The sequence below is a fragment of the Dipodomys merriami genome, unplaced genomic scaffold (assembly GCF_024711535.1).
Source record: "Dipodomys merriami isolate MVZ:Mamm:240054 unplaced genomic scaffold, mDipMer1.0.p SCAF_94, whole genome shotgun sequence".
NCBI lineage: Eukaryota > Metazoa > Chordata > Mammalia > Rodentia > Heteromyidae > Dipodomys > Dipodomys merriami.
This window is the reverse complement of record NW_027206557.1, coordinates 1,546,478-1,569,091: the sequence shown is the minus strand read 5'-3', so window position 1 is coordinate 1,569,091 and position 22,614 is coordinate 1,546,478. Positions and strand designations below refer to the sequence as shown.

The 22,614-nt window shown below is 41.9% G+C and overlaps 1 protein-coding gene across 3 annotated transcripts in view; it reads right to left on the bottom strand.

Moving 5' to 3' along the window:
- Aoah (acyloxyacyl hydrolase) overlaps nt 1-22,614 on the bottom strand; it is a 152,881-nt gene that overhangs the window by 40,874 nt on the left and 89,393 nt on the right. For all 3 annotated transcript variants that reach the window (XM_070014188.1, XM_070014189.1, XM_070014190.1), the window contains one exon: nt 13,662-13,744. In XM_070014188.1, the coding sequence (XP_069870289.1) occupies nt 13,662-13,744 (83 nt within the window). The remainder of the gene's footprint in view (nt 1-13,661; nt 13,745-22,614) is intronic.

Below are 22,614 nucleotides of genomic sequence, written 5' to 3'. Positions count from 1 at the left end.
TATCTGAAGCTCTGAAGGAAAGAGGAGATGAGGAGGGTCCCTAGGATGTCTGGGCCCATGGCCATTGACAATAGCATTTTTAAAGAAGCTAGCTATTATTTCCCCCCTGAATTTTCCCTCTGCAGGTCTGCTAATTCGAGCAGCACAAGATGTAGCTCTGGAAAAAATAGAAGCATCAAAAGTGCTTCACATTATACTCACTGTCAAGGCCCTGCTCTTTGCCTGGATAGATGGCAAAAATAAACCTTAAATACATCTACACGTAAACACATCGGATGGCAAAAAAAAAAAAAAAAAAAAAAAAACCTGGGACATGAAAAAGTATACAGGATTCTAAACGATCACACACAGATCAAAGGAGCATACTCTTTGGGGAGGAACACAATAGGTACAATGCCTATGTGCATCTGATTATACAAAATAATATTTATCCAAATGAACTCCAGGAAATGGAGACAAGAGGTTCTTTTCTTTGTTGCTGTTTTTGTTCTCTTTTCTTCCTATCTTGTTTATTTATCTGTCTATGGGAGGGGGGGAACATAGAAATGGAGGGACAAAGGGTGAACAAATGCAACAGTGATACTCACTAAACACTCTGTGGGAAATGAATTATACAACTTGTGGATGAGAACAGGAGGAAAAACTGTGAGAACAAGGGAAAAGGTGACTGTCCAAAAAGAAATGTAGTCTTTATCTGATTTATGTAACTGTCACCCATCTGTACATCACCTTTACAATGACAATAAAAAATTTAAAAATCACATCAAATAAACAGTGCAATAAACAATGAAAATTGTTTTAAGACAGAAAAGAATAGTCTTCCTTTGAGCAAAATGTATATCTCCATTGTTAACGATCCTTAGACTCCCGAACTCATGCAAGTATAATAAATGGGAATAATAAGTGAATAAACAAATAAATATTAAAGAGTGCCCTTATATATGAGATGTGTCATGTATATTAGATGCTATAATTTGAAGACACATTTGGGCCTTATGAGAAATTGCTGCTTTGACATCTGGGTGCATCGAGTCTTATCTGTATTTCCTTTTTAGATCGCACATTTCAAAAGTTGCTAGGGTTGTTACCACATGATGATGAGGCTCACTCCAAACAGAAAGTGTCCTCCTTGTTCCGTTACAAATAATTTCTCTCCTCTCCTCTTAAGGTTTTGGGTGGAGGTCAAACACTCACGCTGGAAATGCGGCTTTCCACCCAGGTCCTGGGGGCCTTGTTTGGTCTGACAGAAGGACTTTGTGTTTCCCTCCAGTGCTCTTCTTGTGGCTTCTAAAGTTGCTTAAAATTCTTCACTTTGGAATAATTGCACCCCCCCCCAAGTTGCAAAAATAGTACATCTGGATTCCTTAAATGTGGATGTCTTAAACTATTATTGAACAGGTATGGAGAAATAGCTTTTTCTGAAAAGCACTCACTCCCTTCCTTGGGCCTCCAGTCAATGGAAGACAGGATAAAAGCCTGACCTCCTTGCCTCCATTTTATGCCTGGCCCCTTCACTCTGAGTCTGTCTCTTCCACAATCACCTAGGGTTCTAAGATGGACAGGACTGATGGCTAGCACAGTCATATAAAGGACCTATCTCAAGGAAAGGAACAGCAGAGCCTGACAAGATAGATATACTCCAGACTCTACCCCAGGAGGATAATAACCTCTATGATGAGGAGGCTGAAGTCTGGAGTGGGAGGACTTACCAAGGAAGCCAGATTGCTCACCTAGAGTGGTGACAGCCATAACAATGTCTCCAGGGACCCTTATGGAACATGAAGCAGAATGATTCTTCCTCTATTTCCGCCTAAAGCTCACATCAGTAACATGAAGATGTTACTTCACATGAAGATGTGCCTCTTCCCACATCTCTGCCACTTACCATTCCTCATTTATTTGGTGGCTTGGGGTAAGGAGAAACTAGATTGGATACAGAATTCCTGAGTTGGGCCTCAGGCCTAAAAGTTCGGTTACAATCATGGTACCCCAATTAAAGCTACAAAACAACACTGGCATATTATTGTCTGACTATAGGCCTTATTTCCCTATTTTCAATGCTAATGTCTGCTTTCTGGGCCAAGGTGAAACTCAAGGTCATGCTTACTGAATTTAGTTATCATCAGTCTCATCACTGGACTGACTTCTTAGTCTTTGTTATCCACAACCTCCATACTTTTGAGTAGTCCTGGCCAGTACTGGTTTTTACAGTAGCCTTTCATTTTCATTGGTCTCATGTTTCCCCATGACTAACCTTGGGATATGCAATTTTATGGTGGGTAAGAATACAATGGCTTATAGTAATCAAAACAGCTTGGTACTGGCACAAGAACAGACCTGAGGACCAATGGAATAGAACTGAAGACCCAGAAATGAACCCACAGACCTATAGCCACCTAATCTTTGATAAGGGAACTAAAAACACAAAAACAAAAACAAAAACAAAACAGAATGGAGCTGGGCACCTGTGGTTCATGCCTGTAATCCTAGCTACTCAGGAGGCTGAGATCTGAGGATCATGGTTCAAAGCCAGCCGGGGCAGGAAAGTCTGTGGACTCTTATCTCCAATAAACCACTAGAAAACCGGAAGTGGCGCTGTGGCTCAAGAGGCAGAGTGCTTGCCTTGAGCTGAAGAGCACAGGGACAGCACCCAAAGCACCCAAGCCCAGAGTTCAAGCCCCATAACCGACAAAAAAAAAAAAGAATGGAATTGGGGAGGTGGGGAAGGAAGGGATGGTAGGGGAAAAACAAAGGAGGAGGTAACAATGCTTGATAGGAAATGTACTCATTACCTTACTCATGCAACTGTAACCACTCTGAACACTATTTTTACAATAAAAATGTATTAAAAATAACTAAGAATAAATAAAAATAGAATGGAAGAAAGAGAGCATCTTCAGTAAATGGTGCTGGCAAAATTGGTTAAACATCTGTAGAAAACTAAAGCTAGATCCTTATATATCACCCTGCCTCAGAATCCACTCCAAAGGGATCAAAGACCTCGAGGTCAAAACAGACATCCTGAAAACATTACAGGAAAGAATAGGAGAAACTCTAGGGCTCCTTGACACAGGCCAAAATTTTCTTAATAAAGACCCAGAAACACAACAAATCAAAGAAATGTTGGACAAATGGGATTGCATGAAACTGCAGAGTTTCTGCATGACAAAGGATATAGCTAGCAATATCAATAGAAAGCCTACAGATTGGGAAAAGATCTTTAGTAGCCATACAACAGACATATCTAAAATATACTTAGAACTCATATCTAAAATATACTTAGAACTCACAAAACTAAATCCCCCAACAACAAATCCTCAAAGAGGACAGGGGTTGGGGGGATGGGGCAGGGGGGAGATGGGAAGGGATAGTAAGGGGAAACAAAGGAAGGAGGCAACAATGCTTGATAAGAAATGTACTCATGGGGCTGGGAAGGTGGCTCAGTGGTAGAGCACTTGCCTTGCATGCAGAGGCCCTGGGTTCAATTCCTCAGCACCACATAAGCAAAAAGGAAAAAGCCGGAAGTGGTCCCGTGGCTCAAGTGGTAGAGTGCTAGCCTTGAGCTGAAGAGCTGAGGTACAGTGTCCAGGCCCAGAGTTCAGGGCCCAACGACCGGACCCAAAAAACAAACAAACAAAAGAAATGTACTCATTACATTGCCCATGTAATTGTAACCCCTCTGTATGGTATTTTCACAATAAAAAAAAAATCCTCAAAGAAACAACTGCCTGATAAATAAGTGGGCTAAAGACTTAAAGAGAAATTTCTGTGAAGAGGAAATAAGAATGTTCAATAGACATATGAAGAAATGCTCAACTTCTCTAGCCATAAAAGAAATGCAAACCAAAACAACATTGAGATTTCACCTCACCCCCAGTAGAATGGCTATAATCAAGAACTCTAATAACAACAGATGCTGGAGGGGGTGTGGCCAAAAGGGAGCCCTACCGCATTGTTGGTGGGAGTGTAAACTTGCTCAACCACTTTGGAAAGCAGTATGGAGATTCCTCAAAAGACTTCACACAGAGCTTCCCTATGACCCAGCAATCCCACTTTTGGGCATTTACCCAAATGTTCACAAACAAGTCCATACTAAAGCTAGCAGAACAACTACGTTTATTGTGGTATTATTTACCATAGCTAAGAAATGGAACCAACCCAGATGCCCCTCAGCAGATGAATGGATAAAGAAAATGTGGTATATTTATACAATGGAATTCTATGCCTCCATCAGAAAGAATGACATTGCCCCATTTGTTAGGAAATGGAAAGACTTGGAAAAAATTATATTAAGTGAAGTAAGCGGGCTGGGAAGGTGGCTCAGTAGTAGAGCGCTTGCCTTGCATGCATGAGGCCCTGGGTTTGATTCCTTAGCATCACATAAGCAGAAAAAAAAAAGCCAGAAGTGGTGCTATGACTCAAGTGGTAGCGCACTAGCCTTGAGCTGAAGAGCTGAGGGACAGTGCCTAGGCCCAGAGTTCAGGCCCCACGACTGGACCTCCCCCCTCCCAAAAAAAAAGTGAAGTAAGCCAGGCCCAAAGAAATATAGGTCCCATGGGCTGGGAAGGTGGCTCAGTGGTAGAGCACTTGCCTTGCATGCTTGAGGCCTTGGGTTTGATTCCTCAGTACCACATAAGCAGAAAAAAAAGCCGGAAGTGGTGCTGTGGCTCAAGTGGTAGAGTGTAGCCTTGAGCTGAAGAGCTGAGGGACAGCGCCCAGGCCCAGAGTTCAGGCCCCATGAATGGAGCTCCCTCCCCCCCAAAAAACCTCCCATGGTTTCCCTTATTTGCAATAACTAGTATAAGTCTAAGATAGACAGAAAAGGTCAAAAGGTATGTACACAGGACCATATAAGATGATGTTAAGTGAAATGAACCCCAAGATAGGGACACAAGTGTTTTTTTCTTTCTTCCTGTTGTTTTTAACGTACTTATAATGTACTATGTGATTTTTTTATTTCTCTTGTATGTTCTTCCCTCATGGTCTAATCTCTGTTTTCACTGTATTTGATGTTGGTGCCCTGCATCTTGTATATACATTTTTCTAATTTGAGGAAGGGAAAGGAAATGACAAAATGCTGAAACAAGGATAAAGGTTGACCCATTGTAATAGTGAGATATACAAGATACTATGCTGAAAATGAACTTTACAACTTTGCGGGGGTAGGGGGGAGGGAGGAGTTGAGGAAGTGGGGAGGGAAGGGGTGGTAGGGGAAAAACAAAGGAGGAGGTAACCATGCTTTATAGGAAATGTACTCCTTACCTTACTCATATAACTGTAACCCTTCTGTACACTATTTTTTACAATAAAAAACATAAAAAATAGAATACAATGGCTGAAGAGGTAGTTAGCTACTGGTAGAAAACCTATCGAGAGGACAGGGAGGTCTAACAATAAGTTCTGTGAGTCACAGCTAAGCTCAGATCATCAGCCTTTTTCTGAGTTCCTTTAGAGCTAGTCTATTCAGCTGACTCTAGTCAGATGTCATTTGTCCAAGGCAACAGTGAAGGTGACTCTCTAGAACCTGCAACTGGACGGCATAGCCTGGTCAGGAGCACGTCCTTCTGAATGATGCAGGCACAATTAACGGTCTACCGTCAATGAGCCAATGGGTGATGAGTGAGTGACTTGACTCTGGTAAGCCTCAGCTTCCTCATCTGCACAGAAGAGTTGCATTGTGAATTAAATGGAGGCGGAATATGTGAAATATGACATGGTATCTGTGTCAGAGAAGGTATTTAAGATTCTCTAAAATATATAAATATGCTAATAGCCATAGCCAGCTCAAATATCTCTCTAGCATGGCTGCGGGGAGTTGGGCTCTTACTAAGGGCTCCTGGTAACCATTCCTTGGTAAAATATGATTGTGGGTGCCAATAGACAGGAAGCTTTTCTTTCTTGGGTGGAGCTGGGTCTAAAGAGTGGCACTTCTCAACCCATGGCAATCTCCTTTGATGGCTCTTTTGCTTGCAAGGGAAAGACAAGTCTAACTTTGAGCTTTCTTTAGATCTAACAGCAGAGAGGGCTATTCCTCAGCTATTCTGGTCAGGAAGCTCAACCAAGGCTTGTGTGTTCAACTGCCCAAAAATTTCCACAAGAGAAAGTAAACTCAATCAATTAGTCCTACCTGTGTATATGCTGCCTCTGGAACACCCAGTGTTCAGTCCAAAAGGTTAGTTAGAACCTAGATTTATCTATCCCATCATAGGCTTGAGAGATTTAGTTTTGAGTGAGGGAGGCAAGTTGTGGGAAGGTAAGCAGGAAAAAAGAATGACAAACAGGGTTGCTTTTGAGATCGTCTCATGGTACAGTTTGTGTTGTGACCTCAATTTCAAAATCCTCTTGTCTTGGTTTCCTATGTTCTTGGATTACAAGTATGCACTACTACACCTAGCTATTTAGTAATGCTTGGTAGATACATTTCACAGAGGTAAATTTCCTTTACCGAGGCAGAAATACAAAAGCTGACATAACAAAAACCAATTTCCACACCCCATTTTAAGAACTTTTCCTAGCGGGGCGCTGGTGACTCACACCTGTAATCCTAGCTACTCAGGAGGCTGAGATCTAAGGCTTGCAGTTCAAAGCCCACCCGGGCAGGAAAGTCTGTGAGACTTATTTCCAATAAACCACTAGAAAACCAGAGGTGAACCAGAAGTGGCGCTGTGGTTCAAGCGGTAGAGCACTCGCCTTGAGCTGAAGAGCACAGGGACAGCGCCCAGAGTTCAAGCCCCATGACCGACAAAAAAAAAAAAAAAAAAAAAGAACTTTTCCTTTTTCTGCTGGTTCTCAATGGTCTTTAAGCTCAAAATAATCCAAAGAGACACACGTAGAGATGGCCTCATACTCCCCTTGAACACCTGCTCAGCACAGTGGTACATCATGACAATGGAACTGTCACAGCCTCACCATTTCTGCTCCCAGAAGCGATTCCCTCCGCTTCCTTCTTTTCCTCTCACTGTGCAATGCAGTATTTTACCTCAGGGCCTCCTTCCTCCATCCCCCCCTCCCTCCCGCCCTTTAGAAACCTTCCTTTCACTCTCCCTGCCTGAGTTCTCCTCTCTCCCCCACTTAGTCTGAGTACCTGCTCAGGTTGACAACTGGATTACCAGACCCTGTGGTTTAGATTTCTGCCCTTTTCCCCTAGGCTGTGTGTGTGTGTGTGTGTGTGTGTGTGTGTGTGTGTGTGTGTGTGTGTGTGTGTGTGTGTGTGTGTGTGTGTGTGTGTGTGTTGATTTTGAATCCTCCCATCTCCAGATGGTTTAATCAAACCCAAGGAAGGCACATGGTAAATGAGGGGGTGGGCTGGGGTGGGGTTAGGGTATGGGTGTTGCACTTTACAGGTTCTAGGCAAAATCTGGTCTGCAAAGAGGGCTTGCGGGGTAGGCACGGGAGGGCTCTAGAGGCTGCAAACATGTGCTTAGCAGTGTTACAGTGCTCCATTCTCCACGTGGAATACTTAAGTGAATCCTGCTTCCTGCCCACCTCCCCACCGCCTCCCCACGAAGGGAGGCACACAGGAACACGATACCTCTCACAGACTGGGTGCAAAATTGGTCCCAGAGAAAATATGCCTGTAAGTAAGCTTGACTCTCATAATCTTTAAGAACACACACTGTGCAAAGATTTTGCAAGCTTTCACTAAACTTGAAGAAGCAAAACAAAGAAGGCCCTAGTGAGGAAGATCCTGTGTTCTGGGCTGGTGAAGTCTTATTTGGAGACAGCAAAGAGGCCTCCGGGTATCCCATGGGCATGCGTGGGATTGGCTCAGGCTTGCTTTCTTTGGAAGTATATGTCGTACAGGTTTTTATTTACTTAAAAAGTACATACCACGTTCACATTTATTTTCTGCCTTTTATTTCACTTTGTCTTTTATCTATCTTTGTTTTAAATCTGATTGTGGCAAGAGCAGTTCACATGAGCATTACCCCCTTAATAATGGCTTTTAAGTGGGCAGTGCAATACTGTGTTATCAACTACAGTCACGAATCAGGCAGTGTTTGTCCTTCTGCCTCTAGACTATTTGACTAAGCATAGCAGCCTCAAGGTTTATCCACTCTGTTTCAAATTCTCTTCTTTTTCTTCTTTCCTTCTTTCTTCTTCTCTTCCTCTTCCTTCACCAACTCCTCTTCTCTTCCTCTTCTTCTCCTCCCTCTCCCTCTTCTCCTCCTCTTCTTCCTTCTCTTTCTCCCTCTCCTTCTTCTCCTCCCTCTCCTCCTCATCCTCCCCTTCCCTCTCTTTCTCCTTTCCCCCTCTTTCTTCTCCTCCCCCTTAGTACTGGAGATTGAACTCAGGATCTCTGTTTTCTAAACCAACCATCTATCCTCTGAACCAAAGGCTGGATAGTGTTTTATAAATCACATTGTGTTTATAAATCACATCTCCTCCATCCATTTGTGTGTTGATAGATATTTATATTGATTTCACCTCTTGAGTATTATGAATCATGCTGTGAACGAACACAGAGTGGTAAATATCTCCTTGGGAAGTTCTTTCTCATATATTTTTGATAGATATTCAAGAAGCAGATCATATGGTCCTTCCATTTTTCATACTTGGAAGGAATGCACACCATTTTCCACAGTGGATAGAACACTCTAAATTCCTACCATCAAGACACAGGGTCCCAGCCTCTACACATCATCACTACCCTCCTCTTCTGTTGTTTTGGTGAGAGCCATCCTGATAGCTGGGGTGCTGGCTCACAGCTGCTCCTACCCTTTATCTTAAATGAAATGGCGTGTTGCCGGTCTTGGATTTTGCCCTCCATGGAGCTACCCAGGCTAAATCACTATTACAAATCACTGTTTATGCTTTAGTTCTCTTTACAGGTTAAATGTAATGCCAGAGAGCTGTTTAGATGGAAACAATAATGTATTGGATGGAAGGATCCTTGTTGAGTGTAGCAGGCATTGGGCTTGGGAGGAGAAATACAATTATCAGCTCCAAGTAGCTTCGGTTCCCTATCTCACCAGGAAGCCAGACTTGAAGCAAATAATCCAACCAGAAGCCTGAGAAAATCCAACCACAGAGGGTGTGGTGACATTGCAGCTGCTGTTGGGGATGTGAAGAGGAGATATGAGAAGAGGCTGGGTCAGGAGAAGGGAATAAACCCTCCTATATACTGAGTCCATACAGGCTACAAGGCCCTTGATCCCCAGTGCTTGGGGCCCACAGGCCAAGTGGTGGAGGTAGGGAGATGATTTAGACATGCATACTTGCCACAGCCTACCTGGCTGGATGCTGACTTCCTGGTTCCTCTGATGGTCTGTCTTTGAAGGGCAAGCACCTTTTCTAGACAGAGGGGGAAAGCCCTCACCTGCTTCTCTCCCACTCTAAGCTTTCATCCCCAGCACAGCCCAGAGATTCCAGCTCAGCCAGTCAGGACTACTAGCCAGCTCCAGAATATTCAGGAATTCAGCACTTCCTAACCCTCTCCCTTGCCCTCTGCTTTCTTGGTCTCTACCCAGACCAGGAGACCCTCCCTGGACCAGGCCATAGCACTTCCCCTGGGGTGCATAGTGCTGCTAAGTTCTCTCCCATTCACCACAGCTCTGCTCTGTCTGTAACAGACCTGCCATCTCTAGCTTCTATTGCATTTCATTCCTGTCTCTAAACCACCCTTTCCTCCCCTAGAGGTGGGCCCTCCTTTTCCCAACACTGCATGTTGATCCAGTTACCCTATCTACACTTCTGCCTGCAGTGGGTAAGGGGACATGGATTCCCAGCTCAATGCTCTTCTGTGGCTCTCGACCTCTGGGGACTGTGGCTCTAAATACCCTCAGTTTATGTCTTTTGAAGTTGTCCTATTTCATTTCTTTCAGAAACATTTGACACTGAAGCCAGAGGCTGGTGTCTTGCTCCTGTAATCCTAACTACTCAAACGTAGCTATTCCAGCCTAAGAGTTCCTATGAGCCATCTTCCCTAATAAAAAGCTGACTGCGGTGGCACACACCTGTCATTCCAGTTAAAGCAGAATGTATAAGGAAAAGGACTGTGGCTCAAGCCAGTCCAGACAAAAAGTGAGACCCTATCTCAAAAATAATGAAAACAACAAGGGATGGAATCATGACTCCAATGGTACAGTGCCTATTGAGCAAGCACAAAGCCCTGAGATCAGACCTCAGTACTTGACAAGTCTGAAAGAGAGGAAAAGAAACAGAGAAAGAAAGAGGGAGATAGAGAAAGAGAGAGGCTTTGCTATTGAAAGATCAATAGATTTTAAGAATACTGAATAATACCACAGGTAGTCAGGAAGTGGCATGGAGAAGGAAAGATGGTTTGTTCAAGCTGGTGTGTTGCCCAGGCAACCCAGGATGAGATATTCGGGGCCTTTGTCATCTGTGCTCACTGAGCCAGGATCCCCCTGCCACCCATGCAGAGGCTAGCTAGAGAGATGAAATGATTGGCTCAAGACACATGCCAGTTTCAGTGCCTAAATCCAAAACCTGTTCCGCTTCCTGCTTGTAGGAAAGAGGATTTTAACAAGCAGCAGGAAGGGAAGGCCTCACTGTCTTCTCCAGGCCTCATTTCCCCTCATTTGCCTCACTGGGAGGTGAACTGAATCTTCCATGGAAGCGGCCAACCTGATTGTATTCTGACCCTTTTTTACCTGTGGAGCTGTCAGAGCAGCTGGAAATCATGTCCTTTGAGGATTGAACAACAACAACAAAAAGACTTGGCAAGGATCTGCCTCTTCCTAACCCCCATACCAGATAATTAAAGATGATATCTACATTTTAAAATGCTCTCAAATCCCTGGCAAGCTTTCCATGCATAGACGTATCTATAGAATTTGTTGAGATCTCTTTCATAAAGGTCAAGAGGTAACGGAGAGCTGTTTCTTTAATTTTTACTATACTATTTAAGAAAACACTTTAGTATTCCATTCAATTCTTTCACCCTTTTTTTCCTCCTTCTCTCTCACTGCTTCTGAAAAAAAAAAAAAACAACAACCAAGTACAACCATAAATATGCAGACAGTGAGAAGCCGGCGTCTCCTATATCTAATAAAAACCTCGGGGAGTAAGTGAAGTAACTTGGTGTGGGCAGTCAGGTTACATGCTGTACAAAATCAAAAGAAAATCCCCAGCAAGGAAAAGCAACTGAAAATAGGAAGAAGGGCTGGAGAATAAAAGCAGGATATTAAATAATGAGTAACTATAGGAAATAGGAAAAAATCCTTTTCAGAATTACATTGTCAGAAAAATAATCAAGAAGCAGCTTTGACAAAGTCACACCAGACAAGGTGATCATTTTATGTCTGTCGAAGGAATGGAAATATAAAGAAGAGAAAAGGAAAGAAAGACTCCCTCTGTCTCCAGCATCTACCCATTAGACAAAAGTCTGAAAGAACCATTGGTGTACTTGTCCTGCAGGAGATTCTTCCTGCCTCCCAGGGACCCAAAGGTCCCTGCAACTTCACATATGAAAGCAGTGGCCAGGATGGCAGTACATGGAGACCTGGCCAGCAGGATCAAGGATTCCAGAAGATTCCTTGGAGGGGGGGGGGTCCACTGGTCTTTATGGTCTTAACAAAAGATCACAGCAGAGCAGGCAGAAGGAGAGAGAATAAAGGAGGATGGCTAAGAGGACAGGTGGTCTGGGTATGCTTGTAGGAGATGGAGAGGATGGGGAGAGTGATAGAGGGGGTTAATCCAGCTGAATTATAATGTATGCATGTGTGAAACCCCTTCGTACAATTAATATATACTGAGGAGAAGACAGGAAAGCAAAACAGGCTCTGTGGGAAAGCAGGTATCAAGTAGATCAGAAAGGACCAACAGAGGATGAAGGTGGGTGGCTATGGTGGAAGTACTTCATCTACAAGAGGGAAAATAGCACAATGGGACCTGCTGAAATTGTTTTATGATGGGAGCAGGAGGGATGAGGGAGAGCTAGGGAAGGGTGAATTTGAGGGTGTTGTGTATATGTAGAGAAATGTTGGTGAAATCCTTTGGGCTACAAATGCATGCTAATAAAAATTTTTAAAAGGAGAGATCATCACATTGGATATGGGTAGGGAAGTGTGGTTGTTGTGTCTGCATCTTGGCAAAGAGATGCTGGCCCTAGAGTCGCATGGAGAGAGGACAATTTGCACTCTGGGATCCTGGCAGGGTCCCATTATTCATTTTCCTGCCCTAAACCAATGCCTTCTGCTGTGTATTCCTGGGCAAACTCATTAACTGTTGCATACTCAGTGTCTTTCTAGGGTTTCCAAAAGCTTCTTTCTATTTAAATCCAACCTTTCAGACACAGAAAAGAGAAAGAGAAAGAGAGACAGAGACACAAAGAAAGAGGAAATCAAGAAAGCAATCATCTAAAGTAGTTTATCAACTATAATGATTCTAGTGTATTTCCCATCTTTCCCTCTTCTTCTTTCTTCCTCCTTTCTCCTCCTCCTATTCCTCCTGCTCCTGCTCCTGCTCCTGGTCCTCCTCTTCCTCCTCCTCTTCCTCTTCCTCCTTTCTTTTGTGCCTATCCTGGGGCTTGAACTTAGGGTCTGTGATAACATGCTACCTTTGAGCCAAAGTACCACTTTTGGCTTTTTCTTAGTAGTTCATCAGAGATAAAAGTCTCATGGACTTTCCTGCCTGGCCTGGCTTTGAACCACAATCCTCAGATCTCAACCTCCTGAGTAGCTAGGATTACAAGGCCACCAGCACCCAGCCATATCTTTCTTCTTAATAACACTGTGTATACTCTTTTTCAAAATGTATGGTAGAGATTGGACTATAAATTTTATAACCCAGGTTTGCTATTGTAAATGTTTAATCTTTCCAAAGTAAATTAAAAAAAAACAAAACAACTCAACCATTGCCTTCTACCTCTGCATACTATTCCACACAGATGATCTTATCTTCTTCCTTTTTTCTTTGGTTCTGTTTAGTTTTGGTGTGTTGATATCAGAATTTGAACTCAGGGCCTCATGTTATTTCTAGGCTTGCTTGCTCACTTGCCACTTGAGCTACACCTCCAGTCTAGCTTATTTACAGTCACTTTGAAGACAGACTTTTCTGGCTTTGAACCACGATCCCCCAAGTAGCTGGGATTACACCTGTGAGTGGCCAGAGCCTGGCTTGTTCTTTGTTTTTACATGCTGCATTCAGAGTGTTTGGCAGTGTCAGGGGGCTGAGTAGCTAAAGGAAAAGACAAAGTGTAGCAAGGGCTTGTGTCTATGACTCAGAGCTATTTTCCATCAGGATTAGCCACCCTGGGCTGTGTAGCTGTGGAGGGAAGTAAGGCTGATCTTTCTCTATTAATCCCCGCCCCCCCACCAGAGCACTAAGATTATCTTTCCTGGTATTAGAGTGGAGTTAGACTATGGCAGACATTCCAACTCTGTCACTAGGTCCTATGACCTAGCACAAGTTTCAAACTTCCAAGAATCTGAAATCACCTCACCTATTCACCATGTTATCTGTACAGCATGGAGGAGGACATTGGGCAGCTAGGTGTGACAGAGTAATACAGTGGCCCCGGGGTTTTACCTTGACTATGTAATATTCTCTCTTCTTAGAAGGCTCTAAGCCTGAGGTTGGATGGTGCTTTTAAAGGATGATGTTCATTTTGTTCTCATAATCTGATGCTCTGCTTTTGTAGGACTTACAGAAGCAAATCCATCCATGCCTGATGGAGGCTTGCATGGACAGCCACTTACCGTTTCTAGAAATATTCTGATAGTCTCTGTGGTTGCAGCGGTTTCTTTTCCGTAAACGAAGGTAAATCGACTTTCCTTCAATTCTGAAATAAACACATATGTACATATTTCATGTGAGGATGAAATTCAAAGAAACATTTTTGTGATTTTTTTTTAAAACAAAGGTTTTAGAGACATGGGGAGAGAAATGGAAAGAGTAACATTGATCAAGATGCATTGAACTCATGAACTAACATGTTGAATTGAAACCCCTTTAAAAAAATACTTAAAGGTAATTTTAAAAATACAGGTCAGAATGAACTCAGAAAGTCAATTTTTTTTTCTGACAAGCTTCGCAAAGCTGTGTAATATTGTAGAAAGCAGTTGTATGAAATGACTATTACCAATACAATGAGTATTACTGTAGATAACCTTCTTCTTTTATGTAAAGGCCCCTAAAGTACCTTTTTTTAATTGTTTAGCCAGGAACAGTTGCACATTTCTTGAGCAATGGTTCATTTTTTCCAGTCCTGTCATGAGAACCTGTTTTCCTTTCTCCAGTCCTTCAGATCCATTCCCCTTTTATGCTTTGACATGAGTTTTGTTTTGGCAGTGCTGGGGTTTGAACTCAGGGTCTCACACTTGCTAGGCAGACATTCTGCCACTTGAGCTACATGTTCAACCTGTAATATTATCTTCTTGTAGAAATACCTTCTGAAGTCTGTTTATTTGGCCCCTCACCCCTGTGTGCAGTAGATGTCCAGAGAGATCCTTTGTCTGTTATCCTGAGGAGCCTCTTTACACAGGGCCTTATGCTTGCTACGTAGGTACTGTACCCCTTGAGTTGCACCCCAGAAGATTTCTGCTTTAGTAACTGTTCTGGTCCAGAGCCAGACTCAGAAAACAAGCCTCCTATCCTGACTTTCTCTGTAGCTGGGAGTACAGGCATTAGAAGCCCCCACCCTCTGCCCTCTTTGTTTTTGCATTGTCTTTATATTTGAGGTTTCCCTTCGATGGCTAGTGATCTTGTGGGTTGGTTTGTATTTATTTAAACATGGACAATGACTTGACACTCCTAAGTGGATTGAGATTTGAGGCTGCAAGGAGTGGGTGTTCAGAATGATCTGGGCTGCAGGGCAAGTGGGCTGGGCCTGTCCCTGGAAACCCTACTGTTCTTGTCTTTGGAGCCCTGTTGTTGGGATGTTAACATTCCCCAAGGAAGAGTCTTCCAGTCTTTAATCAGGATAACCACCTGTCAGCCTGCCATCCCTGGGCTCCGCATTCCACATGCAGAGTCATCTCTTCAGTTGTCTGGCTTATCTCAGTACAGAACTCCTCAATTTTAGCGTCTAAGCCTCTAGTTTGCATCCAGAGTGAGGGAGAGGCAGCTGCCCACCTATGTGGAGTTAAGAGATTGGAAGAACATCTTTCAACTGATGCTTCCATTTTTAGCTGCAGCTCCCTCTCTGGAGCTAGCTGCAGAGTCACCTAATCAAGCCTGTGGGATGTCTGAAGTGGAGACTGGGGTTGGGTCTCCTTTGGTCAGCTTGGGGCACAGCTCTACCTCAATCTATTGCTCACTTGATGCTTGTCCTTTCCCCAGTGTTCTGTGGCTGCTGGCTCTCTCTATTCTCTTTGTCCTTGTGAACAAACGCATTTATTGTCATGTCAATAAGGCTTCTAGGGAGATAGGTAAATGCACAGTTCAATTTGCCAACTTGCCCCAAAGCCTGAAATGAACACTTTATACACTGTGTGCTTTACATCTTCTACCTTGACTATTTTACTATTTTAGAAAATCAGATGGGAAATGAACTTGAGAGCTGAGTTCAATACTAAAATAATTTCACGGTCAATAAAGAGAGTTTATTTTCCTTGGGGAAAGTAATTGTTACCAAGATTTAGTCATAAATATATTTTTGATAATTCTAAAAAATGGGAATTTATGTGCTGAAATATTGTTTGGCTCATGAAAAACAAATAGCCTGGGTATTAATCTTATAAACACAGTTAGTTGCACTTTTCATTACAAGAATACAGATTGCTTTATCAATCTTTGAGAGCTTCCTTAATATTTCTATTAGAAAGGCAGTCCAAATTTGGGGATTAGAACTTTATACAAAGCACTAGAGCTATTTTCTGTAACTGACAACAATACTGTTTTCTTTCCCATCAATCCCAAAATAAGTCATCTTCACCATGAGTGTTAGTTTTCCACGCAGCGTGCAGTGCTCAGGGACTGAGCAGAGAGGGGAGTTGATGCAATACTTTGCAATGCCTACAAATAAAGACGGCTGTTTAAGAGAAGATCGTCTCTGTGCAGGGTCAGCTGAAATTATATCCAAAGGACAAGCTGATGAAAAAGTAGGACATTACTTGTGCTGTCTAACTTGTCATGACCTTTCTTCTCCCCAACAGCCATACTCTTGTTCTATTGCCACTTGATTCAAGTGTCCCATAAGGCCTGCAGTTTCTTTCTTGGGGCATTACACAGCAGAGCCCAGAACAATGGGCTCATAGAGGAGCTGGCTGCACTTTGCAGGGCTCGTTGGCATTCCTTTTTCGGTCCTTTGCTATTCTCAACACCTGGAGCATTCTTTGGGGGCACACCAGGATAAAATTCCAAATTTCTCAGTTGCACCTGGCTGGCTAGCCCCAGCAAGATGCACATCACATGGTCATGTTTTGATTTCTGTCATCAAAATTCAAATAGATGAGTTTCAAACAGAATGGTTAAGGGTTGCTTCCCCCAACATTTGCTTAGGTCACACAAAAGCTCATTTCTTGGAGAACCTTTTTAGTAGCTTTCATGCCATTGGAGCAAAGGAAAATCAACAATGGGCCTCAAGAAAAGGGGGAGAAGTCAAGTATCCAATGTATATCAACAAAATTAAGAAGATGAGGGAAGTAGGGGGTAGGGGAGAGATGGGCGAGAATATTGAAAGGATAAACTGCTTTGTTAAATGCCAACTCCTTTGTACAACTCCTTAAATATAATAATAATAATAATAGTAATAATAATAATAGGAGAATGGCCCTTAAGAGTAATACAATAAGAAAGGATGGATTCCTAGCTGAAGAAATGGTCTTGTGTTGACCCAAAGTAGGACTCTACTTGGACAATCAGAAACAGCTTCCCCAAAGAGCCATCAGCCTGTCAGAATGTTCAGGATGAATCAAATATGCAATATAATTGAAACAACAGCAATAACATTTCCGAGTCTGTTTCTGATTCTCCAGTGGTGCTACTTTGGATATATATTCTAAGTTCTCATTAAGTGCTGGAGAAGTCAGTCCCAGAAAGGACAGGGCCTCCATGGCTAGCTACAAGATCGGTGAGGGATGACAAATGATTTGTTGTGAAGACTTAGTACAGAAGACTGGAGAAGGTTAAAATTGGGCAATTTAGAAATTAGGCTCAACTTTGAGCAAAAGGAGCAGAGTTTTCTAGAGCATGTGGATAGGGGTGAAGTCAGGTGCGTACAGGGCCAGGGAGATGAGTTAAAGACCATTCATGTGTTCTTCTAGTCCTTTGATAGCAGTGTAACTCCTGAACCATGATTCATGGAACAACAAAGGTTTAGGTTGAATCTTGTGTAGATAAATGATCTCTTGAGTAATCAGGGAGACTGGCAATGGGCCAGTCATGCAAAGAAAGGGAGAAGAGAGATGACTATATAGAGAAAGTTCTGGAGCTCAGGTATAAAAGAAAAAATCACAAGTTAACATGACATATTTGGAATTTAGAGCAGGAAAATAGGCTTCCTGGGATTTATGCTCAATGATTCATGAGCTGCCAGACTCAGACAAGATAACCTACCTGGTAGGTCAGCCTCTCACTGAGCTTTCTTCTCCTGCTGTTCTAAGAGCCTGGAGCAGTAAGAATTCTCTCCACCCTGGCATCTCCCAGCCCCAGATTTGATTCTAAGCCACTGTATTAAAATGGACATTAACATGTGATGAAAACTAAGAGATTTAAGGCTATGGATGCTTATTAACTCGAAACCATCAGCTGCAACAAAGAAGATTCTTTTTTTATAATCTTAGGACACATCTGTGTAGTTTTACAATGTATCTTCCTCATAAAGTACCCGTGCAGCTCTCCATATTGTTTGGTAATTAAATGAACTTAGGGCTGTCTCATAATAGCAGCAAAAAAAAAAAGAACTAAGACCATACTTTGTCTTTTTTGAGATATACAAAGGTGTTTTTATTTTGTAGGTTAGGAGCTCTGTTGATCTTTATGCTGAATAAACTACTTGTGTTCCTTTATTTAAATTAGTATTTCCAAAACTTGTCTGATGTAAAAGGAGATGTGTGTAAAACCCATCAACATTTCATGGAACTCATATTTCACACAACAGTTTTTGAAGAAAAGTGTTGGTGGAATCAGCATCTGAGTCCTAAATTCCCGTATTTTGTGGGCTATAAGAGTTCTACTAGGTGAATTTGGAGCGTGATCGTTTTCTTTGATCCCTATAGGTTGTGAAATTATGGTGTTCTACACAAAAGTTCACAGGTTTCATTTATCTAATCTTGACCAAATTTGCCTGGAAGTGAATCTCTGCTTCGTTTTACTTTTTCTATATGGTGACTGAATTAATCATTTCCTTGCAATTCACTTTCTCCAACTCATTGATTTGTGATTTCATATCTTAACAAAGTGTGTTAAGTTCAGGTACAGTGTTGATTATAGGACACATGGAGAGTTCAAGGGTTTAAAAGGTGCTGAATTACTTTTAGATGCCTCCCATCCAGTAGCTGGGGACTTCATTCATGCTCTTTAGTCTCCTCTTTCTTTGTCCCTATCATTTCCCCCTTTACTGTTAATTCATGTAAGTCTGGTTTGATTTGGACAATCTGAGAAAATGCATTTGAAGGAGGTTTGTCAGTTGCAGAGCAGTATACAGATGGAGGAATATTATGGACTGAACTGGTTCAGTTCTTTTACGGGTTACCAGCTGTGGATTGCCTATTGTGCCAGGTACTAGGGCTACAAAGTGAAGCCACCTGATTGCTCATTCAGAGGCTCAGTCTGAGCACAAGGCAGGGAAAATGAAACATACCATGTGGACATCCTTGAAGACAAGAGGAGCTCAGAGTAGCATCCTCCCCTTGGATGGATTAGAGAGTTTTCTCCTTCAGTGGTAGAGTTGACGCCTGAGCAGATGGTAACTAGACAGAAGAAAGACTAGGGTCGATGTCTACGAAAAGCTGCTCCATGGCAACCAGAAGGTTGCAATTTAGAACAAAAATAAGTTATTATTAGATTGGGAAATAATTATAGGTTGGAAAATATCCAGTATTGACCAGGATACAGAGAGAAAAATATTCTTATGTATTAATTGGGAGAATATAAATTAGGGTAGTGCATTTTGGAAGGCTTATAAGAAAAGAAGCACGTAGGTATTTTGATTGAACAATTCTTCTTTTTCAAAACAATCTGTATACATCTTCATAAAGAAGAGGGACAGAAATGTTTAATCTCATTCCTATACTGAGTCTTTGAGAATACATTGAATGTCCATCAATAGGAGAAAGAAAGCACCAGACTATGAAATGCTAGCTAGTACTTTATAGCAATGTTCTTGTTGAAAACCACCTGCGACCGCTCCATTGCCCTCTGACCCATCTCTTCCCAGCCAGGTGGCCACTCCCACCCCACTGAACTGCCTCTGTTCCGCCTCCCTTCATGGTCACCATCTCTTCCACCTAAGTGTCAACTTCCTCTGGTCCAGCAGCATTAGATGCATGGCTGTCACTTCTTAGACACACATGCATCACCTGGCCCCAGCATGGTCAGTGTTCCTGGTTTGTTTCCTGCTCCAAGGTCTGCCCTCTGCTCCCAGATCCCCAGCCATGGTCAGCCCTCAGCCTCTGGCCCTTCTCTGTCCTCTACTTTCAGGTCTCCAGCCATGGCTATCCCTCACTCTCTGTCCTCTATATGTCTCTGTGATATGTACTTCTTAGCACAGAAGTTTGCTAACTTCTGATCTCAAAACCACTTTAAACTAAATTGGTGAGGACCCCAGACAGCTACTGTTAGTTATATGTAACAACATTTATTTTAATAATATTATTAGATGTATCTGTATTTATTACATGAGAAATTAAATGAGGAAACTTGAGTGAATATCTTATTATTAGATTTATATTAGGTACTAGGATTTAAACCAGGGCCTCATGCTTACTAGACAAGTGTTCTGTGATTTCAATCATGCCTCTTTTTACTAGTATTGATTTTAAAAAATTACATAGGGTTTCAAAACTTTTTAGCCTGGGCTAATCTTGAATTTTGATCTTCCCGTTCTGAGTAGTTGGAATTACAGGTGTGTGCTGCCATGCCTGGCCCTATTAATTCATTTTAAATAACAATAGTAAACCTATTACATTTTAGCCATTTTTATCAGAAAAAAATCCCAAACCTCATGGTTTTATGTCTTTGCAAATATCTTCCATATCTGGCTTAGTAGAAGATAGTGGAGACAGTTGGAGTCATGTATTTCTGCATGCAGTCACAGTGATGTGTAGTTTTGGTAACTCTAAGTGAAGAAACTGGCTGTGTGACTGGAAAAGGGAGCAGCATTTTACATGTACTGTTTGCATAACTATACAGACTTCCTTGATCCTATACCAAACGACAAGTGTTAGCTTCTTAAACACTGCTGAGTTGCAGTATGAAATCTGAAATTGGGTTTTGCCCCCGATTGACTTATAGCGTGTCTTCCTTGTGCTTTTTATGGATCTTTTACCTATGGATGGTTTTATACACCAAATACTTGTCATCTAGTTCACTGAGTTATGCAGATATATAGCATTCCATCGATTATAGTCCATGTGACAGTATTGAAAAATAATTATATTAATATTGTGGTGTATTTCACTAGAAAATTCCTAGAAGAGACACATTTTCTGAAATTCAAATTTTTTGAAAGTTCAAATTTTATGATTAACAAATATATACTGTCATTATTTCCTTGAAGTAATAAGCTAATTTTATTTATTTTAGATATAAAAGTCTGAAAAGCCATAATTTAGCAATTTGTTATGTAGACTATTTTTCCTCTCTTCTCCTCCTCTCTTCTCCCTTCCTCTCCTTTCCTCTCCTCTTCTCTCCTCTCTTCTCCCCTTCTCTCTTCTTTTCTTTCTTCCTCTCCTCTCCTTTTTCTGTGCCAGTACTAAAGGCTTGAACTCGGAGCTTCAAGCTCTTGTTCTGCTTTTTCACTCATGATTAACACTCTAGCACTTGATCCACATCTCCAGTTCCAAGCTATAACCATTTTCAACAACAGCGGTCTATAAAAACACCTGCACAAGGATTTTTCCCTCAAGACAACCACCGGACTTTGTTAATCCTTATCTGACTAAAGTGCTTTGCACATTCTTTGCATTTTACCTACTTAAATGATTAGCAATCATATACTCAATGTAGAAAGTCAGAGGTAATGTATGAAAGGGAAGATGCTCCCTGTGGACTCAGCTGGGCGTGTGCAGATGAAGGACATGATAGCCATCCACGCAGGTTGTACAAGTGCTTTGATTCAGGCCAACAACTTTGATCCACCAACAACTTTGTCTACCATTACCTTCAAGCCATCAGTACCAATGCATAGTCTCACTATATACTGTTTTACTATTTCTGGGAAAGTAGTATTCACCTGATACACACCCTGAAAGGAAACTCCAAGAGCACCCCCCACCCATATACACTCAAGTGGGCCATGGAGCGCGCGTGGATGCCTTCTGCCGAGGATTCTGTCTCACTCCAGTTAGTTATGCCCAACTTCAGATGACCAACTCTCTGGTTAATTATTTGTTTAACAAAATATAATTACAACCAAGCTAATCACTTGCAATTATATCCCACGTAATTTGTGAATAATGGATTTAATAAGGCTATTATACCCATTAGTGTTTAGTACGTACATGTCTTTTTTTTTTAGCTTGAAATTAGGTTAACAAATCTTATCTGTAAATCCCTATTCTCCAATTTGCTAGTATTAATACCCCAGTGACTTGGTTCAGAGGGATGCTCTGCTTTCCAAAATTATTCTCTCATGTAATATCAACAGGGTAGGAGAAAATAGATAACCTTTAACACGCAGATTCTAGGACACCTCTCATCAAAGATGTATTAAATGTCCTTGAATGGTGTTAGTTGTGGGCTTGCAACAGTGGCTTTGTCTATTTCTTCTTAAGTGTTTGCTATGTCTGGTCCAACGTAACAAATTTATGTCAAGCAGTAGAGAGAACAATATTTTATCTTGAAAATTCCATCTGGCTGGCTTTCATTAATGTTGACCTGCTGATCTCATTTGTACCCTGGCTTGGGACTATAACTATATTTGGGCTTTTGGGGAAGATTTTTATGGCTAACTTCATTTTTTTTTAAAGCTGATTGCTCCTCTATGGACCTCCTTCACTGCCACTGCTAGCTTTATAGAAAGCCACAGAATAGATTGACTCCTGGTTCTACACTTGGAAGTAAGGTATTTAGATAGCCATACATGGGTTTGGTGGCTATTTTTGTTGAAGATTGGGATTACCTATTTTCCCATCCGGGGATTTGTTGTAGAGCAAATAACATAAAGAACAGACAATACACAATGCTGCTGCTGCTGCTGCTGAAGATGATGAAGATGAAGATGATGCTTTCTGCTATTGCTGCCTGAGGCAGGGAGGCTGGCTCTGTCTTGTAGTTAGACCAGAAGGTGGAGTACTACCCTCTTTTCCCTTTCACCCAAGGAATATATCATAGACCGTATTTCTTTTTCTTTGATTTTTGATGGTACTTGGGAATTGAACGTGGTCTTGTTAGGCTGATACTCTGCTATTGAGCCAGACCTCCAGTCTTTTTTGCCCTGGTTATTTTTGAGGTAGGGTCTTGTTTCCTGGACAGGTATCTTCCCATTTTTCACTGTTTGCCATAGCTAAGATTGCATTACCTCTCCAGCTTCTCCCATTGAGATAGAAT